We start from the raw sequence: 22268 nt of genomic DNA, 5'->3' as shown, positions 1-22268 counted from the left end.
TGACCTGTAAAAGCGCAAAAGCTCAACCAAACACTGCTCTTTGCTGGCAACAGCTGCAGTGGAGTACCTTTACTCAACTTTCCAATGAAATTCTTGTCTAAGGTCCTGTCTTCATGTAACTAAAGCTTGAAGCTTATTAGAAGGAATTTTGCACCATGCAAAAAACTCACTTCCTTCTTTACGCTAGTGACAGCATTGCATCACTTCACAACCTTTTTAGGACTTCATGTGGTCAAGTCAGACAAGTACTGTTTTATGTGGGGCCCCAATAAAAAATTCTTGGAAGGATACAAGGCACAGACACTTTTGCATACCTCTTTTACAACAGCTTTTTGCCTAAATAAGAGACACTTTAGTCCAATAAAGCATGCTCAGACAAACCTGTTTTGTTTCACTATCTAGGTTTCATATTCTCAGCGTGGCCAGAGCTATTGTATGAAAACCTTCAGAAACCATTTATCCATGCAAAGCAATATTCTATACTGCACAGCCATCAACGTTCCCTGGGCAAGACCAGCAGCCTGAGTATACTGCACATGACTCAGTCCTTTGCTCTCGCAGAAACAGCAAGACCAGCACCAGCATATGACATCCTCACGACATCAGAAAGAGACATAGCTCCATCTTAGCACCTCTGTTGTTTACCTACATTATCTACCTTCTTATGGCTTTTTTTCTGTTCTTGTGCACTGATGGAGGCAGCCCTAATGCGATGTGTGGCCTTATTTTTCCATAATGTTATTTAAGGCCAAATCTCGAGAAAGAAATAATGGCCACATTTCATCCCACATTCAGGTCCAACTCCGCAAGTTTTTAGTACTGTGTTGGCACAACACCTTAACAGTGATAACAGAGAAGACAAGTGTCACATTGTTTTAGTTTGTTTAATTTTTTCAAATAATGGGTTAGACATTATAATACATGGTTCACCATGTACGACCACTACATAATTTATGATTTAATTTCTCCTTGATGCTATTTCAGTTTCATCAACCAAACGATGGCTGCAACTCGTTGGGAGTGTTTAGGTCACATGAGGCATGAAAAAAGTATATAACCTCTTATGCGTCATTTGCCGTCATTCCAGCTCTTAAGCAGGCTAGCCTAAGCATTGTAGTGAATAAAAACTATGTATCGGATATTATATTGCAGTTTTTTTTGTGCGTCACATGACCTAAACACTCCCAACACTTCACAGCCATCGCTCGGCTGATAAAAGCGAAAATGAAGCAGCATCAAGAAGAAATTCAATTATAAATCACTTAGCAGTCATATGTGAATACCACATAGTGAACCATGTATTCTAATGTCGAATGCATCATTTGAGAGAAGAAAACGTACAATTAAAATTAAGTGCCTATGGTCCCTTAAGAAGCATGAAGAGGCTGCTAACAAAATGAATGGTGTACCGCAAAAGGAAGCAGTCACATACTCCTCTCAGTTCATTTGCACATAGGTTTATGTTGCCATTGTTGCACCTGTTCTGAAATTCTTGTTTGGCTCAGCATCCCTAGAAAAAATGCGTATGCCGATTTCAGATAAAACAAGCAAGTACCGCACCAAGACATAACTGAACCTACTGCTAATTTCCACCTCAGTGTGAACATGAGGAAGCAAATATACCTGCTTTTCTGAACAAAATGCCATCAGTGAAGCAGATGTAACCACTCACAATTCAATGCAGCTCAGCTGTAAGCAGTGCCACAAATAAACGCTGCACTAGGGTAGTACCGAAATTCATAATGGTCTTGTGTCTGAAATCCTTCCCCATGATTATTCCCTTCCCCAATGTGGAAAGCAATTGTTTAATTTCATTTCAATGTAAATGCAGCACAAGAGCTTACGCAATTGTACTGCATTTTTTTACACAAAGGCCAAATCGTAACTTTCATACTTTATTCAAAACATCCACAGGTTCACTTTGTGCTATCAGCATGTATGCATAGCATTCTGTGGCACAAAATAGGAATATTTTCTTCTTCTGTCCCACTAAAACATGGTTTCGAGTCTTGCTCAACCACCCTGGAGTGCAACTTTTCCTTTATACAGTTTAACTTTCCTGGTGACTTTTACAGCACATTAACAGTGGCTGTGGTTGCTCATCCTGCGATACACAAGCCTTTGTGAAACAGGTATGGCCCTATGAAGCACGACACTGGCAAAATCAGCCAATGATCGAGGGCCTTGGCATGAACAAGGAAGGTGTCATCGGTGCTTGGAGTCGTCAAAAAATGAGAAGCTACCAGCAAATCAATAACCTCGGTGCAACCACTGCCCGTTCGGACCCCGATATGAGTCCTTTGAGTAACCTACGCCTGGGTTCGCACTGAGCCGCGGCTAGGGCGGCGATGACTGCTGCTGCTGCTGGTAGTCGAGGACATGGCGGCGGCACTGGCGCAGGTACTGGTGCCGCTTGAGATAGATCTTGGCGGCGCCCTTGAGCGCAACAAAGGCGAGGCCGCCGAGTAGGGTCCGCTGCGAGGGCGCCAGCCGGCCGAAGAAGAGCCGGCCCACCAAGCTGGCTGCGGTCGGCAGCAGCAGGGCGCCGCACAGCAGCCGCGTGGCCGAGAGCGGGTCCTGTGGCGGCACCACGAACAGCAGCCGCTTGGCGAACGGCGCCGAGCGCCGACACCACACTCGCAACAGGTAGTCCTCCCAGCGCACCATGCGCGCCAGCACCAGTACCACAGGGATGCTCGGCAGACCGACGAGCAGGAAAAGCGGATCAGCTTGCTCCATGACGCTCAGGCCCTGCTTGTGGCCCAGCACCTGCATCACGGTCACGGCACCATACGTGACTGCCGTCCAGTACACTGAGCCCATGAGCATGCCTGCCGCCACGAACGGGCACGCGCGGTACACGCTCCGGTCCATCAGGTCCAGCAGGTACACGGGACCCCCTGCGAAACGGCGCGCTCAGGGCATGTCGGGCCTGCGCGAGCGCTTCCTCACCTAGGCCGGGCAGCACCACCACATACTCGCTACTGCACTGCGGACAGGCCACTTTCGCCGCGCTGTTGCCCCCCTGCTTCTCGTCGATCCAACGCTGCAAACAGGCCTGGTGCACCCATTTCGTAGTGCCACGGCATTTGCACGGCTGTACCCAAGCTGCGTCGCGCTCTTCGTCCTCCGATGCGAAGCACACCCAGCAGTAACGCCTGCAGCAGACACACGCATCAGCGCGATCCACTGCGGTCGCAGCACCAAACTCACCGTTCACAGAGCCCATCGGTGCTTGCGGCGCTCATGGTAGCGGACACCATAGCCACCTGGAACCTTTCAAGTGGGTCACGCCGCCAGCGAATATGCTTTGCTTATGGACTGTCACTTGCCCAGTGATCAAACAAATGTTGCGGAAGCACCGTAGAAAGGCACCGCCAAGAGGACCCGAAAACTGCAGCCACTGAATCTTTGCACAGGCGCGATTTGCTTTCAAACACGCTTAACGACAGCAAAACAACGAATGTAGCTAATCAACCTAACTGGCCTTGACTCCGGGCAACAGCAACTCAGCCGACGCAGTCGCAGGCAGCGGGCAGGCCGCTGATGCAGGAAGTGATATACATTATGAGCAAATACCAAGTACTGCAAGCTCATAAATTTTTAGCGCTTTTTAGAAAGCTTGGAAGCTGATCCCCACTATTTTTATGCCAAGGTTAGTGGACAACGCAGTATATTGATCTTTTGCGCTTTGCTGCGGGGCAGTTGCGCGCGCTGCAGTGGCAGTTGTAGCAGACGAACGCTGTTTTTCCTTTTCTGTACTGTGCACAACTACTATCGCTTAGTTTGATATTCCTGTGTAAGTGGCGCTGCAGTTTAAGCGAGTTTCATTATTTATTTCTCTCCGAACAAGGTGTGCTGTTATCGAGCGGAAAAGTCATCGCGTCTCCTGTAGTCGGCAGCGAAGTGCGCGTAATGAACGCCAATTAAAACTGAATCGTCAACCGCCATCTTGAAGAGTGGAAAGATCTGTTTCTGTTTCGGAGAACTGCACGACAGGCCCCTTGCTGAAGCCATCGCTACCGGAAAAGGGTAAGTCGCAAAAGCGGCCTAATTTGTCTACACAATATAACGCCAGTAGCGTTTGCTTGCCACTGTGCGACGCCATATATGTCCGCGTTCTGACGCACCTAACACCCGACATAGCAGACGATGTTTTCGTGTAATGAAAACAAGAAAAAAGATTTAATGAAATAAGCTAATTCGAATTCAAATGTACGCTATAATAAAACGTGAGTGTTTTATTGTGTTGGGCGTAATTTCGAATAAACAGTGGCTAGCAAACGGCGCCGGCAACAGATGTCGCAGTAGTAGCAGAAACGGAACGCAGACGGGGTTTTCTGCTGCAGTGCGTCTGCGGTGTCGACGGTCGAGGAGACTTGGCCTGCACTGGCTGTAAAAACACGGTGTTTTTGAACAGCCTTATGGGGGATTATACTTTCAGTGTATCCGCCAATGTGAGGGCCTTGTCTCCGGTCGAGTTCCAGCCTAATCCAGGTAACAGCGCCCTATTTTTTAGCCCCGATCAAATTGGCCACACGATGCAAGACGACCTGCTGCTTGAGAAGAGCGCCGGCAAACAGGCCTCATCCCAGCTGTCTAGCGCAAGTGTCGAGACTACATCCAACGGCGAGCAAGCCTTGGAAGATTATTCGTCACGCAAGGGCAAGGGGGAGGACCCTGCGGCGGCCAACTCGCTGCCCGAGAAGACCGAGAGCCCGGACGTGGTGCCGTCTCCGCTGCAGATGGGTTTCTCGTCCGAGGTGATCGCCACCTCGGGCGCCAACTTCTGGTCGGCCGTGGCGGCCGACGAGGCCTTCATCCAGGGCATCCCCACGGTGAACGGCACGCTGGCCTTCCCCAGCTTCCCGAGCCCCATGCTGGGCGCGGGCCACCCGCAGCGGCGGGCCATCACGGGCGCGCACAACTTCGCGGCCCCGACGCGGGGCCCGCCGCCTCAGGGGCCCCCCCTGTTCAAGGCCTACTCCAGCTGGAGCAGCCCGCAGCAGCCTAGCTGGTCGAGCCCGCCCTGGAGCGGCCTCAAGCGCTCGGTGCCCAACCTGGGCCCGCTCTCGCCGGCCGGCAAGGAGAGCCCCAAGTTCCGCCGCAGCAGCTCGCTGCCCAAGCCGGACGAGGACGGCTTCCAGGTGAGCGGCCCCCGAGGGATGCTACTCCTGCTCGGGGGTGCTGCCCACCTCGCAGGGCGCGCATGCGCCAACATGGCGGCGCTCCGCGGAATAGGCGCCCGATCGTTGCCTGAGCGCGGCGCCCGCGGCCCCCCAGGTCGCCCAGGGCCCGCTGGACACGCTGCGGTTCCCGCTTGAGCAGCAGCTGCTCGACATGGTGCGCCAGGACCCGCCCGAGGCGGCCCACTACTGCAAGCCCTGGGGCGGCCTCGGCGGCGCGGCCTCGTCGCTCGGCTCGGCGGCGGCGGCCGCCTACCCGGAGTTCCGGCCCGACGAGGCGCGCCTGCAGGCCCGCGGAGGTGAGCGGCCGCCGGACCGGAACCCCCGTCTGTCGGCCCTCCTGTCCGAGCCGGCACACGGGGGTGCTGGGCACCGTGCATTTCTCACACATGGTCTGCACCGCAAAGCGAATCTATCTGCCAGTGCACGCCGACTATATAGCAGCACGGTGTCGGCGCATAAATTTAAACGTGGAGCTCACCAAAAGATTCCTGCTGTGCCGGCTGCAGTTTAAAATGTTTATTACGCTGTTGGCCGGGATTATTTATTTGTTTTATTGTCCGAACCTGTTAGAGGCGGAAGTTGCAGTTGCAAAAAGACGTTGCAAAAAGATCATCGATAGTATGCAAGATTCTGATTGCTGTCGTAAAAACAGAAGAGTCGATCGGTAACCCTTGAAGCTGGCTAGGGGTTACGCACGTCGGAAGTCTTTGGAATGAATGGGTCGGAATGCCGCTACGACGGAAACCTGTATTGTGACGATGATCAACACGTGAAGGTGCGTATCATGGCTCAGATAGAAACAATTCACTTTTGACATATCGTTTACGTGATTGCGACTCTTGATCATGAGTGATACGGGCGCCAATTTCCAACGTGAGCACCGGTAAATACCTTAATGACGCTTTCATTGCACCGAACGACCTTTACAGAAACGTTCTCTCGAACGTGCACCGTGGCTTATTGGATGCACCACCGTGGTCACCGTGGAGCTACGGATGCACTGATTTGGTTTCCGTCGCACACCGACTCCAGTTATTTTCCTAATCCAGGCTTTATTTTTGTACGCAGTAAGAAGTAAGCCCGTATCAATGAAGCAATCACTCTTTGCATCTTTATTCTAAACTCTGGAGAACGACGACGACAGGGAACTAGGATAGGCTACAAATATTGCACAAATGTGTCACTCGTATCTTTGCAAAGTATACCAGCGCTACTAAGTAATTGCAGCCTCAACCACTATTTCCCAGATATTATTTTTGATCAGCAAACTACGTTAATAATATCAGCTGGTGCACATAATAAATAATCGAGAGTCTATGGTAGACTCTCGATAATAATGCCTGTCATTATTGTGTTCCGATGGATACTGCGATGTAACACCAAAACTGTATTTTCGTATCCATTTTGCTATTGAAGGTGTGCTTACACCTCCTATTTTAGAGAAATATACTGGGTAAACGTCATGTGCAGAGGAAAGAAAAAACAGTCGCCTTCGCCCTCGATCGTAAATCGAATGGGAGTCAACTAATGTTGTGGTTTTTGTTGACATGTAGGCTGTCACATAGTCGCGGGGCAAATACTTGACTGCCACCCGCAGGAAGCTTCTTTTCCTCTGCAAATTAAGCGGTACTGGCTGACTGTCTGGTACTGGGCCAGTGTTCGCGAAAGCGGGAAAAGGTGAGGTACAACCGACGCTTCACTTGGCAGCCTGTATTTCGTGAACGAACTAAGCCCCGCTCCTCAGGTGGTGCTGAACCGAACGGCAGTGCATGGGCTGCATTCGCAGAGCACTTTTCTCCGCGGCGCCACCTTGAGTATCCCGATCACGTGGTCAGACCACGTGGGGCTCGGCAGTACAGATCAAGTAGTGCGCGTCCCTATTGTTTGCATTTCTGAGCACCCAGTATGCGCCTTTTCGCGTGTTTGCTCGTTCATGAACTTTTGTCCATAGGCAGTCGTAGATTTGCGTCCGCGCTATAAGGTAGGGCGGCGACGTTTCGTGGTTTATATTATAAGCAGATCCTGTCACCTTTCCGATTGAGCTGGGCCGAATTGGGACCAGACGTGAACTGAGACTTGGGTGTTTATTATCATTATTCGACTCGACTGTATAGGGCCTGTACGAAGGCACACACCTCCTTTCGCAGCGACGACCACCTGAGATGTCCTCCGTACGACGAGTCACTGCGTCTTTTCCCTGTCGAATCTCGGTCACTAGGAGTCGGAGGCAGCCAAAAGATTGTGCGAATCAGGCAGAGTTCGAAGACCGACAGTGTACGTAACGTTGACGCGATTAAAGTTCAAGCTCGAATAAACCGGACGTTCGAATTAAGCGAGTATAACCAGGTATAATCGCCGCACTCGAATCTCTGATTTGCCATGTCGTTTCCTTCCCCCATTGTACTGCCTTCCTTCCCCTCTCTTTTGCAAATGAAATATCAATCCGACGCTGAAAGGTGAGCGCTGGGTGGAACAAAAGACCGAGGGTATTACCCCTTATGTAATACCCCCGAAAGGGGGCCTTTAAGGTAAATAAACTGAACTGAACTGAACTGAAAAAAAAAATCGCCATCTATTCGCGAAGAAAGTAACTGTCGCGCTGTTGCTGTGGGCGGGCACACGCTGGAGGAAAGAATCTCCGCCGCTATAGCACTGATCACACAGTTCCAAGTGTTCACTTTTTGGTTGGCAGATTCTTATAGTAATACGCTGCTTCGAAAGGAGAGTCGAATATGCAAGCCATGGACTGCCCGGAACTCCCAAAATCCTAGACCGACTTCTGTTCGTAGAACTTAGTCATTCGTGTTCCACCATCTAGCTTGTATGTTGCCCAATGCGCAATTAATGCACTGCTACCAACAGCTATATCAACAGCTAGGTGGCAGTTAAATTAATGCTTGGTCGCTAGAGCTTGCTCGGCAAGAGCAACCTGGGCCGCACAAGCCCCACCGGCGGCAGCACCTACCATCGCAGAGCAGTCCAGTGATCTGTGAATGTAGAGTGTAGAGAATGGCCAATTCCGCATACGTGGGCATTGACCCATCAATTCCATCACGTTGATGGGCTACACCCTTAAGGCGAAGCTTAAGCGTCCCCTCCAATTTTCTCCAACATCACACTCACCCCTGTACACGTATCGCAGCGAAATTTCGCGAGAACGAAAAGTCTCTGTACCTACTCGGAGTCCTTGCCACGTCCGTGCTCTACTATTCCGAAGACCAGCGTAGAATCTTTGGACTGAAATAGACCCTACCACTCCACCTTGCGCGACTTACTTGGACAACCTTTGGCGACACTGAACAATGTTGTCTGAAAAGAAGCGTGTGCCGTAGCGTGTGCAAAAGGGCCAACGCGCGGTGGCTGAGGTGGGGGCGCTCGGCTACTGAGCCTGGGTTCCCGAGTTCGAACCCAGCCGCGGCGGCCGAGTTTCGATGGAGGCGAAACGCAAGAGGCGCCCGTGTGCTGTGCGATGGCAGTGCACCTTAAAGATCCCCAGGTGGTCGAAATTATTCCGGAACCCTCCGCTACGGCACCTCTTCCTCTCTTCTTTCACTCCTCCCCTCATCCCTTCCCTTACGGCGCGGTTCGGGTGTCCACCGAGATTTGTGAGACAGATACTGCGCCATTTGCTTTCCTCAAAACCCAGTTTTCGCCTCTGGCACAGTTAGCCCGCAAGCGATAGTGGAATTTCTCATCGACTTGTATAGTCGGGCGGTAGGGCCGTAAGTAGTGCACAGTACCATTGCGTCGCCACAGGGCCACAGTTACAGTCTGGAAATTTCTGCAACAGGTTGTACTTCGTGTTTTATGTGAAAAACTGAAAACATTAAAAATGCGTGGCCAGCTGCAGTTGCAGGTTACAAGCGCTGTAAACCGTAATGACTGGTCAAGAAAGAAAAAGCCAGCTCTGTTGACTGAGTTTGCTTGCCATCTGGTAGGTTGATGGGGACACGTAGGCCGCGAGCGCCAAGCATCTGTGTCCATGTACAATCCTGGACAAAAGTCTACAATCCTGGACAAAAGTAGAAAAAAAACTATACTTCTACAAGGGCACGCAGGTGAGGCCAATGAAAAGCATTCAAGCATGAAGGGTACGTATGCGTGCTCCATTCACTGGATCCGCTGGAAGAAATGACAGCTGACTGGCTTGGGGAGCTGCCAAGGTTGCTGGGCTGTCTTGTACGTGGCCAGTATTGTGGGCGCCACTCTCGTGTGACGCTTGATTTATTACGTGCTCCTGCGTTCACCTTAAAAGTGGACGATCGTGTACGTACAGCCTTCGTCAAAAGTAACCAGGCTGCATGGTTTGCTTCTCATTCGTATACGGAGCCCTCACGGCTTCTCTAAAGATCAAAAAGTTCGTTGAAGGTGAGAACAGGGGTTCTTCTTACCATACAGAGATTTAGAGCTTGAGGGCTGGCATAATAGCTTTAATATACGACTGAGAAGGAAAACATGCAGCCTGGTTACTTTTGACAAAGACTGTACGTAGCCCAGGTGAACCATTGGCGGGTGGGGCGCTCCACAGCTATCGCTGCGAGAAGTCTGGGAGTCTCTCTTCTATTTTTATTACCGAGAGAAGGGTGCTAAAATGTTCGTGAGGACAGAATCAACACGGCGTTGTGAAGACTCGTTAATGCAAGAGATGTGGTTGTGTGATGAGAACTTTCAACAAATTGTTCTTTTTTTTTTTCGGACTTCAGTTTTATATTTGAAGGTTTGGTTTGGTTTATGGGGGCTTAACGTCCCAAAGCGACTGAGGCTATGAGGAACACCGTAGTGAAGCGCTCCGGAAATTTCGACCACCGGGGGTTCTTTAACGTGCACTGACATCGCACAGTACACGGGCCTCTACAATTTCGCCTCCATCGAAATTCGGCCGCCGCGGCCGGGATCGAACCCGCGTCTTTCGGGCCAGCAGCCGAGCGCCGTAACCACTGAGCCACCGCGGCTGCCCTAGATTTGAAGGCGCGAAGTGCGAAACGTAATAGCAGCACGAGATACCTTGCGTGAATACGCTGTGCTTTGCTATCCTGCCGGTCGTTAGACTGATCGGTGGCTAGCCTGGTGCGCCTTCTTCGTTTTTTTTTTTTCCCCCAGCGTGTCTGAAGACTTGTGCCATACCATACAGAGGCATACACCGAACCTACTTCCGTGCCCAGCCTGCTTCCTCGTGAGCACGAAAAATAGAAGCAACATTTTCTGAATTTTCGCAATTAGTATCATATTTCATAAGGACCGTCTCGCTTGGGACCCCCTATCAAAGAGCAGAAAACACTTCGGGTTAGAAATGATGTATCGCTTCTATTTTCAAACGCCGAACTTAACAAAGACCGGTATTTCCTCCAACCTCTTTATTTTTTTTTTTTATCCAGACGACTTGGTCATCAGCGGAAAATCCGTGCGATTAAATGTCGGACGGATTTATTCAAAAACAAATTTTTTCCCCTCACGATCAGTGACTGGAACAAGTTACCTGCTGGGCATCGTTGAATGCTCCACTCAGGGTCGGTTTTGCGCATTCATATCAGATATATGACGTGGTGCGAAAGTTTTTCTCGCTTGTCTGTCCTTATTACTTTATTGTAATGTATTTTTGTTTTTGGCCTTACCAGCATATGAAATATTTTTGTCATTCCCCTCTGGCCTTTGGGCGCTGCAGGAGTATGCAATAAGTAAACAAATTGCTTGTTGCATTCCATCCAGTGCCGCTCAAAGGTGAATGTATTTTCATATTCTTACTGCTCAGGCGATGAATAAATAAAAATAACAAAGTAATTGGCGAATACTAAGGAGCACTACCGACGTGACTGGACATTTAGAAGCGCTGAAATTTCCGTGACGGATTAGGTCTGTGCTTTATTAGTTTCTGGTACAGTTTGTCTAGAGTAATCCTTCAAAGTGGAGTAAAATTTGAAATAAAGGAGTAATTACTCATTAGCATCCACCCAAGCGCAGCCATACGGCAAGGGAAATACTATACAGCTTGCACGGAGACATCGTATCTTCGCAAGTTTCATGTGCTATAGGGAACGCCACTAATAGTCCAGCAAGGCTGCCTGAGAGGTAAGGCAGCCGTCCTAGATAGCCTTCTGTTGTGTTGCGCTGCTTTATAACTTTTGCGCAATTTATTCTCCTTCGGATGCATCATGTCCCGCATTGGTGCAAGTGAGACGAGAATGTGCTGCCTCGTCAATGTGCTGAAGGCGAAGAACCTCTCAACGTGGTCCATGGTGTGTGCTGTGGCGTGAAAACGTGCGGCCCAAAAGCCCGGCCCTGGCGGAATATGCCCAGTTTCACCGGGCCCGGACTTGAAGGTGCAGGCCCGGGCCGGGCTCGGGCCTGTACACAGAAGGCCTGTGTTCAGCTTTTGATTCATTATTGCAGAGGGAAATATGGCGTTCCAGCAGCGACACGAATGAAACGGGGCCATGGCGTGGTCTGAGCGAAAAAAAAAGAGAAAAACTACCCAACGCTTGTTTACCGGTGGCTCAGCGGTTATGGTGCTCGGCTGCTGACCCAAAAGACGCGGGTTCGATCCCGGCCGCGGCGGCTAGAATTTCTTTGGAGGAGAAATTCTAGAGGCCCGTGTACTGTGCGATGTCAGTGCACGTTAAAGAACCCCAGGTGGTCGAAATTTCCGGAGCCCTCCACTACGGCGTCTCTCATAGCCTTAGTCGCTTTGGGACGTTAAACCCCATAAACCAAACCAAACCAAACTTTTGTGTGTGTGTGTGTGTGTGTCTGTTATAGGTGAATTTCTCTCACGTAGTCAGGCGAGATTACGAACACTTTTTTTTTTTTTGGCATGATGACCCGCCACGTCTTGTAAATGAAATCCCTGCGCTAAAATCTTTCCAGAAAGTTCTTCGTTACCGCGGAATGGAAGAAAGCTTCTTACTACGTCATTTGCAAACGGTCTAACCAGCGGCACTTACAGTGCAATGTCCAAGTAAGTTCGGACGTGACGCCCGACCGCGTTCAAGGATACAACAGAAGGTAAACTGCATTTCGCCGCCGCGGTGGCTCAGCGGTTATGGTGCTCGGCTGCTGACCCGAAAGACGCGGGTTCGATCCCGGCCGCGGCGGCTGGAATTTCTTTGGAGGAGAAATTCTAGAGGCCCGTGTACTGTGCGATGTCAGTGCACGTTAACCCCAGGTGGTCGAAATTTCCGGAGCCCTTCACTACGGCGTCTCTCATAGCCTCAGTCGCTTTGGGACGTTAAACCCCATAAACTAAACTAAACTAAACTAAACTAAACTAAACTAAACTAAACTAAACTAAACTAAACTAAACTAAACTAAACTAAACTGCATTTCATTTTTGAGTGATGGTGCTCGGCTGCTGACCCGAAAGACGCAGGTTCGATGCCGGCCGCGGCGGCTAGAATTTCTTTGGAGGCGAAATTATAGAGGCCCATGTACTGTGCGATCTCAGTGCACGTTACAGAACTCTAGGTGGCCGAAATTTCCGGAGCCCTTAACTACGGCGTCTCTCATAGCCTGAGTCGCTTTGGGACGCTAAACCCCATAAACCAAACCTAAACCAAACTATTGTGTACGCATGGCTAATTTGCACTAGGACGTTCACCTACTCAAGTACAGAGCGCCACTGACTGGGGTGTTTCAGCCTTTAGCGAGCACACGCTGTAGGATCTACAAAAAGGCGCTCCTCATCTGTTCGGTTTTGTGTTGCGGGACGTGACTGGACATTTGAGGCCTCATAAGAACCACTGGAGAGGGACCTTCGTTCGATTGCTCGGCGGGCAGCCGTCGGATCCAAGATTGTCTTTGATGGTGTATCTTCACCTGCGAAAAACACTTCTCTACGCTACGAGAAACGCCATTAGGAAGAGCACATTGATTTCGGCCACTTCGGGTCTTGTAACACGCACTACGTAACCCTTTTCATTTAGCTTCAAGAACTTCGGGGCTACGCACAGACGAGTTCACTGTTCACAAAGCCGAGCGGGCAAACCCACCTTGTCTTCTCTTCTTTTTTATGTTTACCAAAGCAGTTTTTTCAAGCGTTATTGCAGTTTGAGCGCCTTTGCCGGCCGCTTGTTTATTTGTGTAGTAGTAGTCCACTTGCACACAATGACCTATTTACCACTTGAGCTACTGCGGGAACGGGCCCGGGCCGTGCCCGTTCCAGGCCGGGCCTTGGCCGGGCTTTGATTCTCGAGCATCAGAACGATGGAGGCCCGTGCAGTGCTCTACTCCATACCGTCTGTCACCGCACAAGACCTCCGGGCAGACGTTCCAGGGGCGATCGAAATCGCCCGGCGTAAGTATGGCTGGTATGGCAAAACATTCGGCTCCCGCAAGCACTGTGCAGCAGGTGCGGCACGCCCCGAGGCGGCTCTAATAGCGAAAAGAAAGGCCCCGGGAAAACACACGCCGCCTGCGCGAGGCATATGCATAGGGATACGCATGTATTTGCTGCGGTTATTTGTCGAACAGTAAGTAACAGGTGGAGAAAACGGTGCGGCGATAGTGTAGAAAAACGGCCACTGAAGGAACGAAGCTTCCGTTTCGCATTAAAACATCGGCACTTGGTCTCCCTGCCTTTTTTTCATGAGATCTCCAGAGAGTAAACCGGGATGCCGAGAAAATTTCTAACACTTGTCCAATCCTCCAGTACTGGAGAACTCCAGCATTCCAAGATGTGGCAAAGTGCGCATTCATGTGTACGCGAAGCTCACAGCCACTGCCCCCTTCTACACGTTACTTCAGCGTATACGCAATCACACCTGACTGCCCAGACAAGCAAAACACTAAGAAACGTGGTCTGGGCACAACAAAGCATAAGTATCAATAACTGGAAGTGCATATTTGAGCCCCAGTGATTTTTTTTCTTTTTCTTGAGCAACACCGGTAGGCAACGATTTTAGCTGACATATATCGTGTACAAGCTGACGGAAACGTTTTTAGCACCGACTGCTTGACGAGTAAAGTAGCGGCGGCTTTAAAAAATGAAACATCCATCTTCTGCTGGTTTCGATAATATCAACGCCAAATTTCTTAAGGATACTAAACTCACCAGTGCCAGTTATTTGTGTTTGCTATTCCAGCAGTCACTCTCTTCTGGCCAACTTCCTCGAGACTGGAAAAATGGGAAGGTCATTCCGGTCCTCAAATCCGGTAACACAAATTCTACATTAAATTATCGCCCCATTTCTTTAACAAGTGTGCCTTTCAAGCTAATGGCACACGTCATATTCTCCCATATTGTTGCCTTCTTGGATTCGAACAATTTCTTTCATCCTGCGCAGCACGGGTTCCGGAAAGGCTTTTCTTGCGATACTCGACTAGCCCTTTTTATTCATGACTTGCATGCCAACCTAGATCTTAACCTGCAAACTGACGCTATATTTCTTGATTTAAAAAAAAAAGCTTTCGATAAAGTTCCCCACAAACGCCTGTTATACAAGTTATCTAACCTTAACTTAATATCGATCCTAATGTTGTTGCATGGATTAAATAAGTCCTAACTAACCGCACTCAGTCCGTCTTTGTAAATGAACACACTTCCAGCTTCCTTCCTGTAACATTGGCGAGGTTCCGTACTAGGTCCCCTTTTGTTTTTAATATACATAAATGATTTGCCCTCGCATGTGTCCTGTAAAATTCGCATGTTTGCTAACGATTGTGTTCTTTATGAAACAGTTAATAAAAATTCTGATCAATAATGTCTCTAAAACAACCTTAACAAGATTCAGGATTGATATAAAATTTTGCTAATGGAGCTTAACCCTCACAAATGCAACGCGCTCATTCCATCGCTGCCGTAACCCGCTCGTGCCCTTCTATCATATCGACTCCGTTCCCGTGCTGCGAGTAGAATCATACAAATATTTAGGCGTAACCTTGTGCGGTGACCGCTCCTGGAAAATGCATTCAACTAACATCATTTCTTCAGCTAACAAATCCCTTGGTTTTCTAAAACGTCATCTTCGCGATGCGCCCATGCATGTTAAGTTATTAGCTTACGAAGCACTTGTGAAATCGAAATTAGAATACGCATCACCAATTTGGCATCCACATCAAGCTTATCTGACCAACGCATTAGAAGTTTTGCAAAACCGTGCCGTCAGATTTATTTATTCTTCATACCATTACAGCACGAGTGTTACGTATCTGAAATCGCTTTCAGGAATACAGCCATGCACTCGAGCTGCGCCGCCGCACAGGCAGTCTTCTATTATCTGACAAGTTATTTTACAGCCATCTACGAACTGCATCCTTCATGGACCCTCCGGCACGCATATCTCACCGCACTCTCCATCAACTCCAGATCAGCCATCCACGTGCACGCACCGTCACCTTCGCAGCTTCATTTTTTTCTCGCACCGCCGCCGACTGAAATGGCCTTCCCGCTGACATTGCATCGATAACCTGTCCCGCGAACTTCCCGCGCAGAGCATACAGCTATTTGTCATCATCATAACGCATGATTACTTTCTGTCTCACCAAACGTTGTACCCACCCCTTATGTAATGCCTCTGAAAAGGGGTCTTTAAGGAAATAAAATTGATTGATTGATTGAACTACTACTATTCCGATGCCACAAATGCTAATAACTGCCGGCACCGGTTGTGCATATAGCTTTCTATGTCTCCATAAAGTTCTGTTCACACTGACTGCAAGCGCTTCAGACGTTCGATATTGCACATGAAAGTTTGTTCTTTTGTCTCAAAAAGTACCTGCATGGTCATGTTGTCGCTGCTGAAAAAGGTTTACGTCGTGTCTTGAACACGACTCAGGCGCGCACTAGAAACCGTCATAGCCTTGATCACGAGCCTTCTAATAGGAAGCTTTATTATCTATCTCTTCTTGAGCTTAAAATCTGGAGGAAAGGCATGCAGATTTCGCCTTTGGCCGGACAGTTCGAGCGCAGCGGTAGGCAGAAAATGCGGTTTCTTTTATTTTTTTCTGCCAGCATTGTGTCGTTTACACGTGCACATACCCAATTGGCACTGGAATTCTCTTGGACATCCCATGGACGTCCTAAACGTCCACAGGACGTCCAAGCGAGTATAAGTGCCCATTGGGTGGGTATTGTATAAGTGCAAAAAGCAGCCCAAAGAACAGGCTAAACGCTCTGCGCGACCGAACTGACAAACAAACTGGAGCGGTGATACCGGACAAAGCCGGACGCAGCGCGATGGCATAATCTCTCGGGCGCAGTGCTTGAAATCTGGCTCCATCGAAGGGGCCCGGTTCTCTAGTGTTTCGAGCATGGGTAGAGAAGTAAAGAAAGAGAGAAAACGCGGCTGGCAGCCTGTTTTGCACATCTTTGTATAGGACGGTGGGAAACCATTTTTAAAGGGCGTTGTTTGCTCAGTTTATGTCGCAGACCTGAAACAAACGATCCCCACGCTCTGCCAGTATGATCGTTGTTACTGTGTAGCCTTGGAGCTGAGCGACCAGCGCGCTGGACTGACTATCGTATGAGGGCAAGGGTTTCCCTTTTTAAGGCGGAAGCCTTTAATGCCTCATCGTTGTAAGCAGGAGTTGTCGACAGAAATGTCACGCTTTACAATTGGTCGGAATGGTCGTGACGTCACAGTGCGCAAATTTCAAACGGGGCCAATTGTACTATGGCTAGTAACCATGTGACCAATTAAATGGATCGTACAGTGATGCTCCAAGTGGGACTGATTTTAGTTAATTGCTTAATTATCCAATTATCTTTATTAACATTTATAGACAGACCAGATAAATAAATAAAACCGAGGGGGAAATTAGTCGATTTGGGGAATCGAACCCGGGATTCCGGAGTGCTAGACGAGCACGGCAGCCACTCCGCCATGTCAGCTGGATGGTTTGGAATGAACAAAGGCGCGTCTAGTGTATACGGTGTCTTCGTTCACTCCCATCTTCTTCCCTTCCCGTTACGGCGAGGTTGTGGTGTCCACCGAGACATGTGATACAGATACATTTCCTTTCCTCAAAAACCAATTTACCGATGAGCAAGGCATAGAGCCGAACGGGTGATGGTGTTCTGTGGACTCCCTGGCAGCGTTGCAAGACGCTATCGCGTTCCAGGTGAAGCTTAACATCTTAACCACACATCAGTAACATGAGAAGCAACACTGCGCTTAAGGCTTCCGCCTAACCGCACTTTAGGTCAACAAAGTGCCCTCCTGAATTTTTTCACAAGGGTAGAAACTTGGGCGAGTCGGTAACTGTGAATCATGGTACGTTAGGTAGCTCAAAACGGGACAAGGGACAGAGAAAGACGTTCAGACGCACTTAGCGACCTGTATCTGGCATCTGTTGACAGGAGCCTCCAAGAGCGGCTTGCCAGCCCACATGTGGCGAGAATCTTTCGTTTTGTGGACGATTTCCTCTTTCTGGTTGAGTACGCCGTCCCAGGTAGCACCGAACATTAGAACACTGTTATAAAAATGTTATGTAAGTTGCTTAGTAACTTTACATTAACATTAAAAATTAACATATAACGTTATAAGTTACATAGGAAACGTTACTTTCACATTCTAAACAAACGTTGTTTTGATATAATCTTCTAAATTTTATTATAATGTTAGAGTCGCAACTATAAAACAACGTTGCAAATATATTTCGAGCACGGATTTCCAGACATTTTCTCACTGTTCTTATCAACTAACAGTACCACATCTCTTAGATAGTACTCGCCATAGATTACATGAAGAGCGCCATTATTTTGTCACAAAACTTTAGTTATTACCCATTCCCCACTTTCACTCATGGGACATCCCGCAGTAGCGAGTATATAAGCTCGGCGGCATGATATCTGTTTGGAGGTGAGTGAATACGAGTTGCTGTGCTGTAGTGTAGTGGAGAAGGTGTCGCTCTTGTTGTTGGTTCTTGCAAAGTGTTGTAAGTTGTGTGCCGTCACCACTGGCAAGCCTGCATGCTTGTGCGGGGCTGCTTCACCATTTTCGAGAAAGTTCCATTTATGTTGTTTACATGTTTCATGAATGTTTGGGGAAGGTTATTCGAACATTTATATGCAACATTACAAAAACATTAGAAAAAAAGGACATTAAGGACATAGAAATAACATTTCAGCGTAACAAAAATGTAACATTATCTAAATGCTTCGGTGCTACCTGGGGTCGCGCTTAGAGCAGGTTGCATCCGCTATTTTAGCCGTTGTACAAGAGTGTTTTTCACCGCTACTACTGACTAACGAAATTCCAACTGACAAAGAGATCCGCTTTCTTGATATCCGTTTTAAATTCCAGGACAACCACGTGTGTTGGAGCTATTCACCTCGTGCTTCTACTTCCCTACACTTCTGCACATTCTAAACTCGTAAAACGAGGCATTATTAATTTATGTTTGAAAAATGCCCTGAAAAAGGGAGGGGGGGGGGGGGGGGGGGGTTCAGAGCCCAAGAGAAAAAGCTTGCGTAGCCCGTCCACTCCGTCGATGGTTCGTGTTCGGCAGCCAAGCAGGCCGTCCATGGCCCGATCTCGGCAAACCAGCTCGAGCCATGGTTGGTGATTGACATTGGCCTTGCACGAGCCGATCCCCGCTTGCCGACGCCGGGCCATGCTCAGCCCTGCGACGGCCTATGGATAATTACCTTTTAAGGCGAAGGCCTTTAATGCCTCATGCTGTCGTTAGCAGACGCGTCGGCAGGAGTGTCGACAGACGCGTCGGCAGCCGTGTCGACAGATTCGTCCGCCTTTCGGCGTCACTGCTTAAAAGGCTCAAGGTTCCAGCATGAATAAAGGCGCATCTAGTGAATGCGTATATAGACTTCATAAATAAAATAAAAGGAGTAAAGTCAAGAAAAGGAAAACAGGAAATAAAAATAAGAAAATAAACAAAAATAAAAATAAGATGTGAAAATAAAAAAACAAATTCAGAAAAGGATAAAAAAATAAAAATGAAAAATAAAAAAGTAAATCAAAACAAACAGTGGCCAGGAAACGCTTTCGCCTTGCAGCACTTTAAAGTGCCCTCTGAATTTTTGTACAACTAGTGAGTACAATAAAATGGCAGCTGCACAAAATTCTCGAAAAATATTCGCAAAACCTAATTTGAAAATTTTATTTGCATCATCTGTAATTTAGACATAAAGAAGAAAGGTCTACCGATTACAACGGAGTAGTTGATTGGCCCTATGCTGACATATTTAAGGTTTAAACCTGAATAGTAATAGTATCGCGCTCACGATGATGATAATATATTCCGAATTTAAGACCCTCCTGTTGGCGCCTGTGGCTATCGCGCGTTAAGCAATATTATTTATTTCAAAGCGGATGCGCCCAATTACGCGCAACTGTCTCAGAATATAACCGACGTGGTGGGTGGCCAGCGGCGGTCCGGTGTCGGTTGTTGTTTGCTTGCCTACGTTTGCCAGTATTTTGCCTTATGCCGAGAGCCGACACAGCCAAGCACTGCTGCATTAGAACTCGTCGATTGAAACTTGCTTAAATCAAACCCTCGGTTAATTCGAACTGACGTTCATGCTAAAACGGCGTATTTCAATGAGAAAAATGCCCTCGTTCCGACGGGCCACCATTGCAGGGCGCGGAGGCTTCTCGCGGAGGAAAGGGCGCGCGGGCGGCGGGCCCTGGATGCTGGCGGGCGCCAAGTCGCCCTTCTTCCTGGATGGCGACCTGGTGCTCGAGGAGCAGCGCTGCTCGCCCAAGGGCGGCGAGCCGGCGGCCGAGCGCTACTCGCGCAAGGTGTTCGTGGGCGGCCTGCCGCCGGACATCGACGAGGAAGAGATCACGGCCAGCTTCCGCCGGTTCGGCCCGCTCGTGGTGGACTGGCCGCACAAGGCGGAGAGCAAGTCGTACTTCCCGCCCAAGGGCTACGCGTTCCTGCTCTTCCAAGACGAGTGCTCGGTGCAGGCGCTGATGGACGCGTGCATCCAGGAGGAGGACAAGCTGTACCTGTGCGTGAGCAGCCCCACCATCAAGGACAAGCCGGTGCAGATCCGGCCCTGGCGGCTGGGCGACGCCGACTTCGTGCTGGACGCGTCGCTGCCGCTGGACCCACGCAAGACGGTCTTCGTCGGCGGCGTGCCGCGGCCGCTCAAGGCCGTCGAACTGGCCATGATCATGGACCGGCTGTACGGCGGCGTCTGCTACGCGGGCATCGATACCGACCCTGAGCTCAAGTACCCCAAGGGCGCCGGCCGCGTGGCCTTCTCCAACCAGCAGAGCTACATCGCGGCCATTAGCGCACGCTTCGTGCAGCTGCAGCACGGCGACATCGAGAAGCGGGTAAGGTGATACGAGGCTGCGCCCAAGAGCGCCGCCGCCATTTCATGAGCCCGGCACACATCTTCGCAGGTCGAGGTAAAGCCGTACGTGCTCGACGACCAGATGTGCGACGAGTGCCAGGGCGCCCGGTGCGGCGGCAAGTTCGCGCCGTTCTTCTGCGCCAACGTGACCTGCTTGCAGTACTACTGCGAGCACTGCTGGGCCACCATCCACTCGCGGCCGGGCCGCGAGTTCCACAAGCCCCTGGTCAAGGAGGGCGCCGACCGGCCGCGGGCAGTGCCCTTCCGCTGGTGCTAGGCGCGCGTGTGATATGCTTGAGTTCCCCTAGGGACAATCAGACGCCCGTAGTATATATATTTATCGACATATCTCGCCCTTTCTAGTCAGGCAGCCGTAGCAAGCTCACAGACAGGGTTGTTGTGCCAAACTTGGTTGGCTTGCCCCGGGGCGTCAGTGGGGGATTCGTAGTCAGCGCTGCTGAGTGTGTCGTTTGCCTCTCCCCGTTGATCTCAGGCGGCGGACGCCAGTGTGTTACTGTTAGGCGAGCAGTTGGTTGTTGCCGGGCCACTTCTTAGAGCAGCCCGGTGGCTCCTCCGTCAAGCTAGCATGGTTCCAGCTGTTTTCTCTTCTGCATCGACGTGTCTTTTATATGCTACTCCATGTGATCAAAATTTTAGCCTCTGCTCGTTTCACCTTTGGACGTTTTTCGTTACTTTTTTTATGAGGTGTTGACTTTTTTAGAACAAGTGCACAGGCGCACTTGTTTTATAGAAGTGCGTGAAAAGTGGAGCGCCAAGCGTGGGGTACTTTTTGCCGTCCGCTTCCACACTTTGCAACACGAACAGAGTGCAGGAGTTTTCAAGTTGCACTTTTTTTTACCTTCGAGAGTTTCGATGCAATTGTTTGTGACATACTAGTCAGGCAGTGCCAGCAGATTGACACTTTGACTGTGTTTTTTGTACAGTGCACGGTCAGTTTACTACACACACTTGTGTCAAGCCCTGCGTACACGCGTGAGCTCACCCAACACGAGCCGTCTTTGTTTTCCTAGCATAAGTCACGCTTTTACATTAGCGGCTTTACTTGGGTTTCGTTGACCAGTTGAAGCTGTTTTATATACTGGCTCAGGGTTATGTGCAAATAACAGGACCGCAGAATGTTGTCATATGTTAGTGACCTTGCAATCACTTTGCATTAAATCTTTTTTTAGATGATACTGTGCAGCATCTGCTATTCTGGCCTCTGCCACATGCCTCTGAGCAGACAACACTTGGACAGCATCCCTCTGAATGCATTCCAAGGCACCCTGCTCTCTTGGCATGGTGGGACTCTGCAGTTGCCCAGATAAAGCAAACATACATCTAAAGCAAAGCCACAGAGAAAAATCTCACATGTCTTGCTTCAACACTTTGAAACAGAAGTTCTGCAACATGCAAAACTGTACTAATTCTTCGCATGAGTGCATGTTCAGCTCTTGAAAAACACCCGTAGAGGATCTGAGATTCATCGACATCTTGAACGTCAGATGGATACTGAAACGATTTCCATAGCTGTCAGCTTGGCATATGAGAACATTTTATTGTTTCAAGGACCATGAGCATGGTGCAGCATATACTGCTTTTGCTTTCACAGTGACAGTATTGAAATATCTCACCACTGTAGTGCTGTTTCCTCCATTGTGCTGGTCAAAACCTGAGGACCTTGACTTTTAATGAAGAATTTTGAAAAAAGCCATATGATCAACCTGAGCTGAACATTGCTTGCAGACAGCAGGTACTGTGTGCTTGTTTAACTGTACTAGCTGTAGTAGCTTTTTTACACCATACATTAGTTTAGGCGTACTTGA

General features: G+C 49.2%; 2 protein-coding genes across 6 annotated transcripts; one reads left to right on the top strand and one right to left on the bottom strand.

Annotated features, from left to right (window-relative positions):
• Positions 1–1441: 1441 nt before the first annotated feature.
• Positions 1442–3594, bottom strand: LOC149349970 (E3 ubiquitin-protein ligase MARCHF5). Its single transcript, XM_089578956.1, has 3 exons — positions 3214–3594; positions 2953–3158; positions 1442–2900 (listed from the first exon to the last, which is right to left on the bottom strand). Exons 1-3 carry the CDS (start codon positions 3261–3263, stop codon positions 2338–2340), a joined length of 819 nt encoding a protein of 272 aa, XP_089435082.1. The 5' UTR covers positions 3264–3594; the 3' UTR covers positions 1442–2337.
• Positions 3595–3642: 48 nt separating this feature from the next.
• On the top strand, positions 3643–21639 carry orb2 (cytoplasmic polyadenylation element-binding protein orb2). 5 transcript variants are annotated; one of them, XM_089578950.1, is made up of 5 exons: positions 3643–4032; positions 4520–5147; positions 5284–5485; positions 19719–20422; positions 20492–21639. In XM_089578950.1, exons 2-5 carry the CDS (start codon positions 4542–4544, stop codon positions 20717–20719), a joined length of 1740 nt encoding a protein of 579 aa, XP_089435076.1. In that variant the 5' UTR covers positions 3643–4032; positions 4520–4541; the 3' UTR covers positions 20720–21639. The 5 variants fall into 5 exon arrangements, with proteins under 5 accessions (XP_089435076.1, XP_089435075.1, XP_089435074.1 ...); XM_089578949.1 differs by having other exon boundaries at positions 4505–5147; XM_089578948.1 differs by having other exon boundaries at positions 4445–5147.
• The last annotated feature ends 629 nt before the right edge of the window (positions 21640–22268 follow it).

The sequence above is a fragment of the Amblyomma mixtum genome, chromosome 3, assembly GCF_055824585.1.
Source record: "Amblyomma mixtum isolate Tamu chromosome 3, ASM5582458v1, whole genome shotgun sequence".
Lineage (NCBI taxonomy): Eukaryota > Metazoa > Arthropoda > Arachnida > Ixodida > Ixodidae > Amblyomma > Amblyomma mixtum.
This window is presented reverse-complemented; position numbering and strand designations above follow the sequence as displayed.

Coding starts and splice junctions, on each gene's coding strand:
- LOC149349970 (XM_089578956.1), bottom strand. CDS start 3,263: ATGGTGTCCGCTACCATGAGCGCCGCAAGCACCGATGGGCTCTGTGAA. Junction 3,159..3,213: donor ACCGATGGGCTCTGTGAACG/GTGAGTTTGGTG, acceptor TGTCTGCTGCAG/GCGTTACTGCTGGGTGTGCT. Junction 2,901..2,952: donor GGTGGTGCTGCCCGGCCTAG/GTGAGGAAGCGC, acceptor GCCGTTTCGCAG/GGGGTCCCGTGTACCTGCTG.
- orb2 (XM_089578947.1), top strand. CDS start 4,425: ATGGGGGATTATACTTTCAGTGTATCCGCCAATGTGAGGGCCTTGTCT. Junction 5,148..5,283: donor CGGACGAGGACGGCTTCCAG/GTGAGCGGCCCC, acceptor GCGGCCCCCCAG/GTCGCCCAGGGCCCGCTGGA. Junction 20,423..20,491: donor ACGGCGACATCGAGAAGCGG/GTAAGGTGATAC, acceptor ACATCTTCGCAG/GTCGAGGTAAAGCCGTACGT.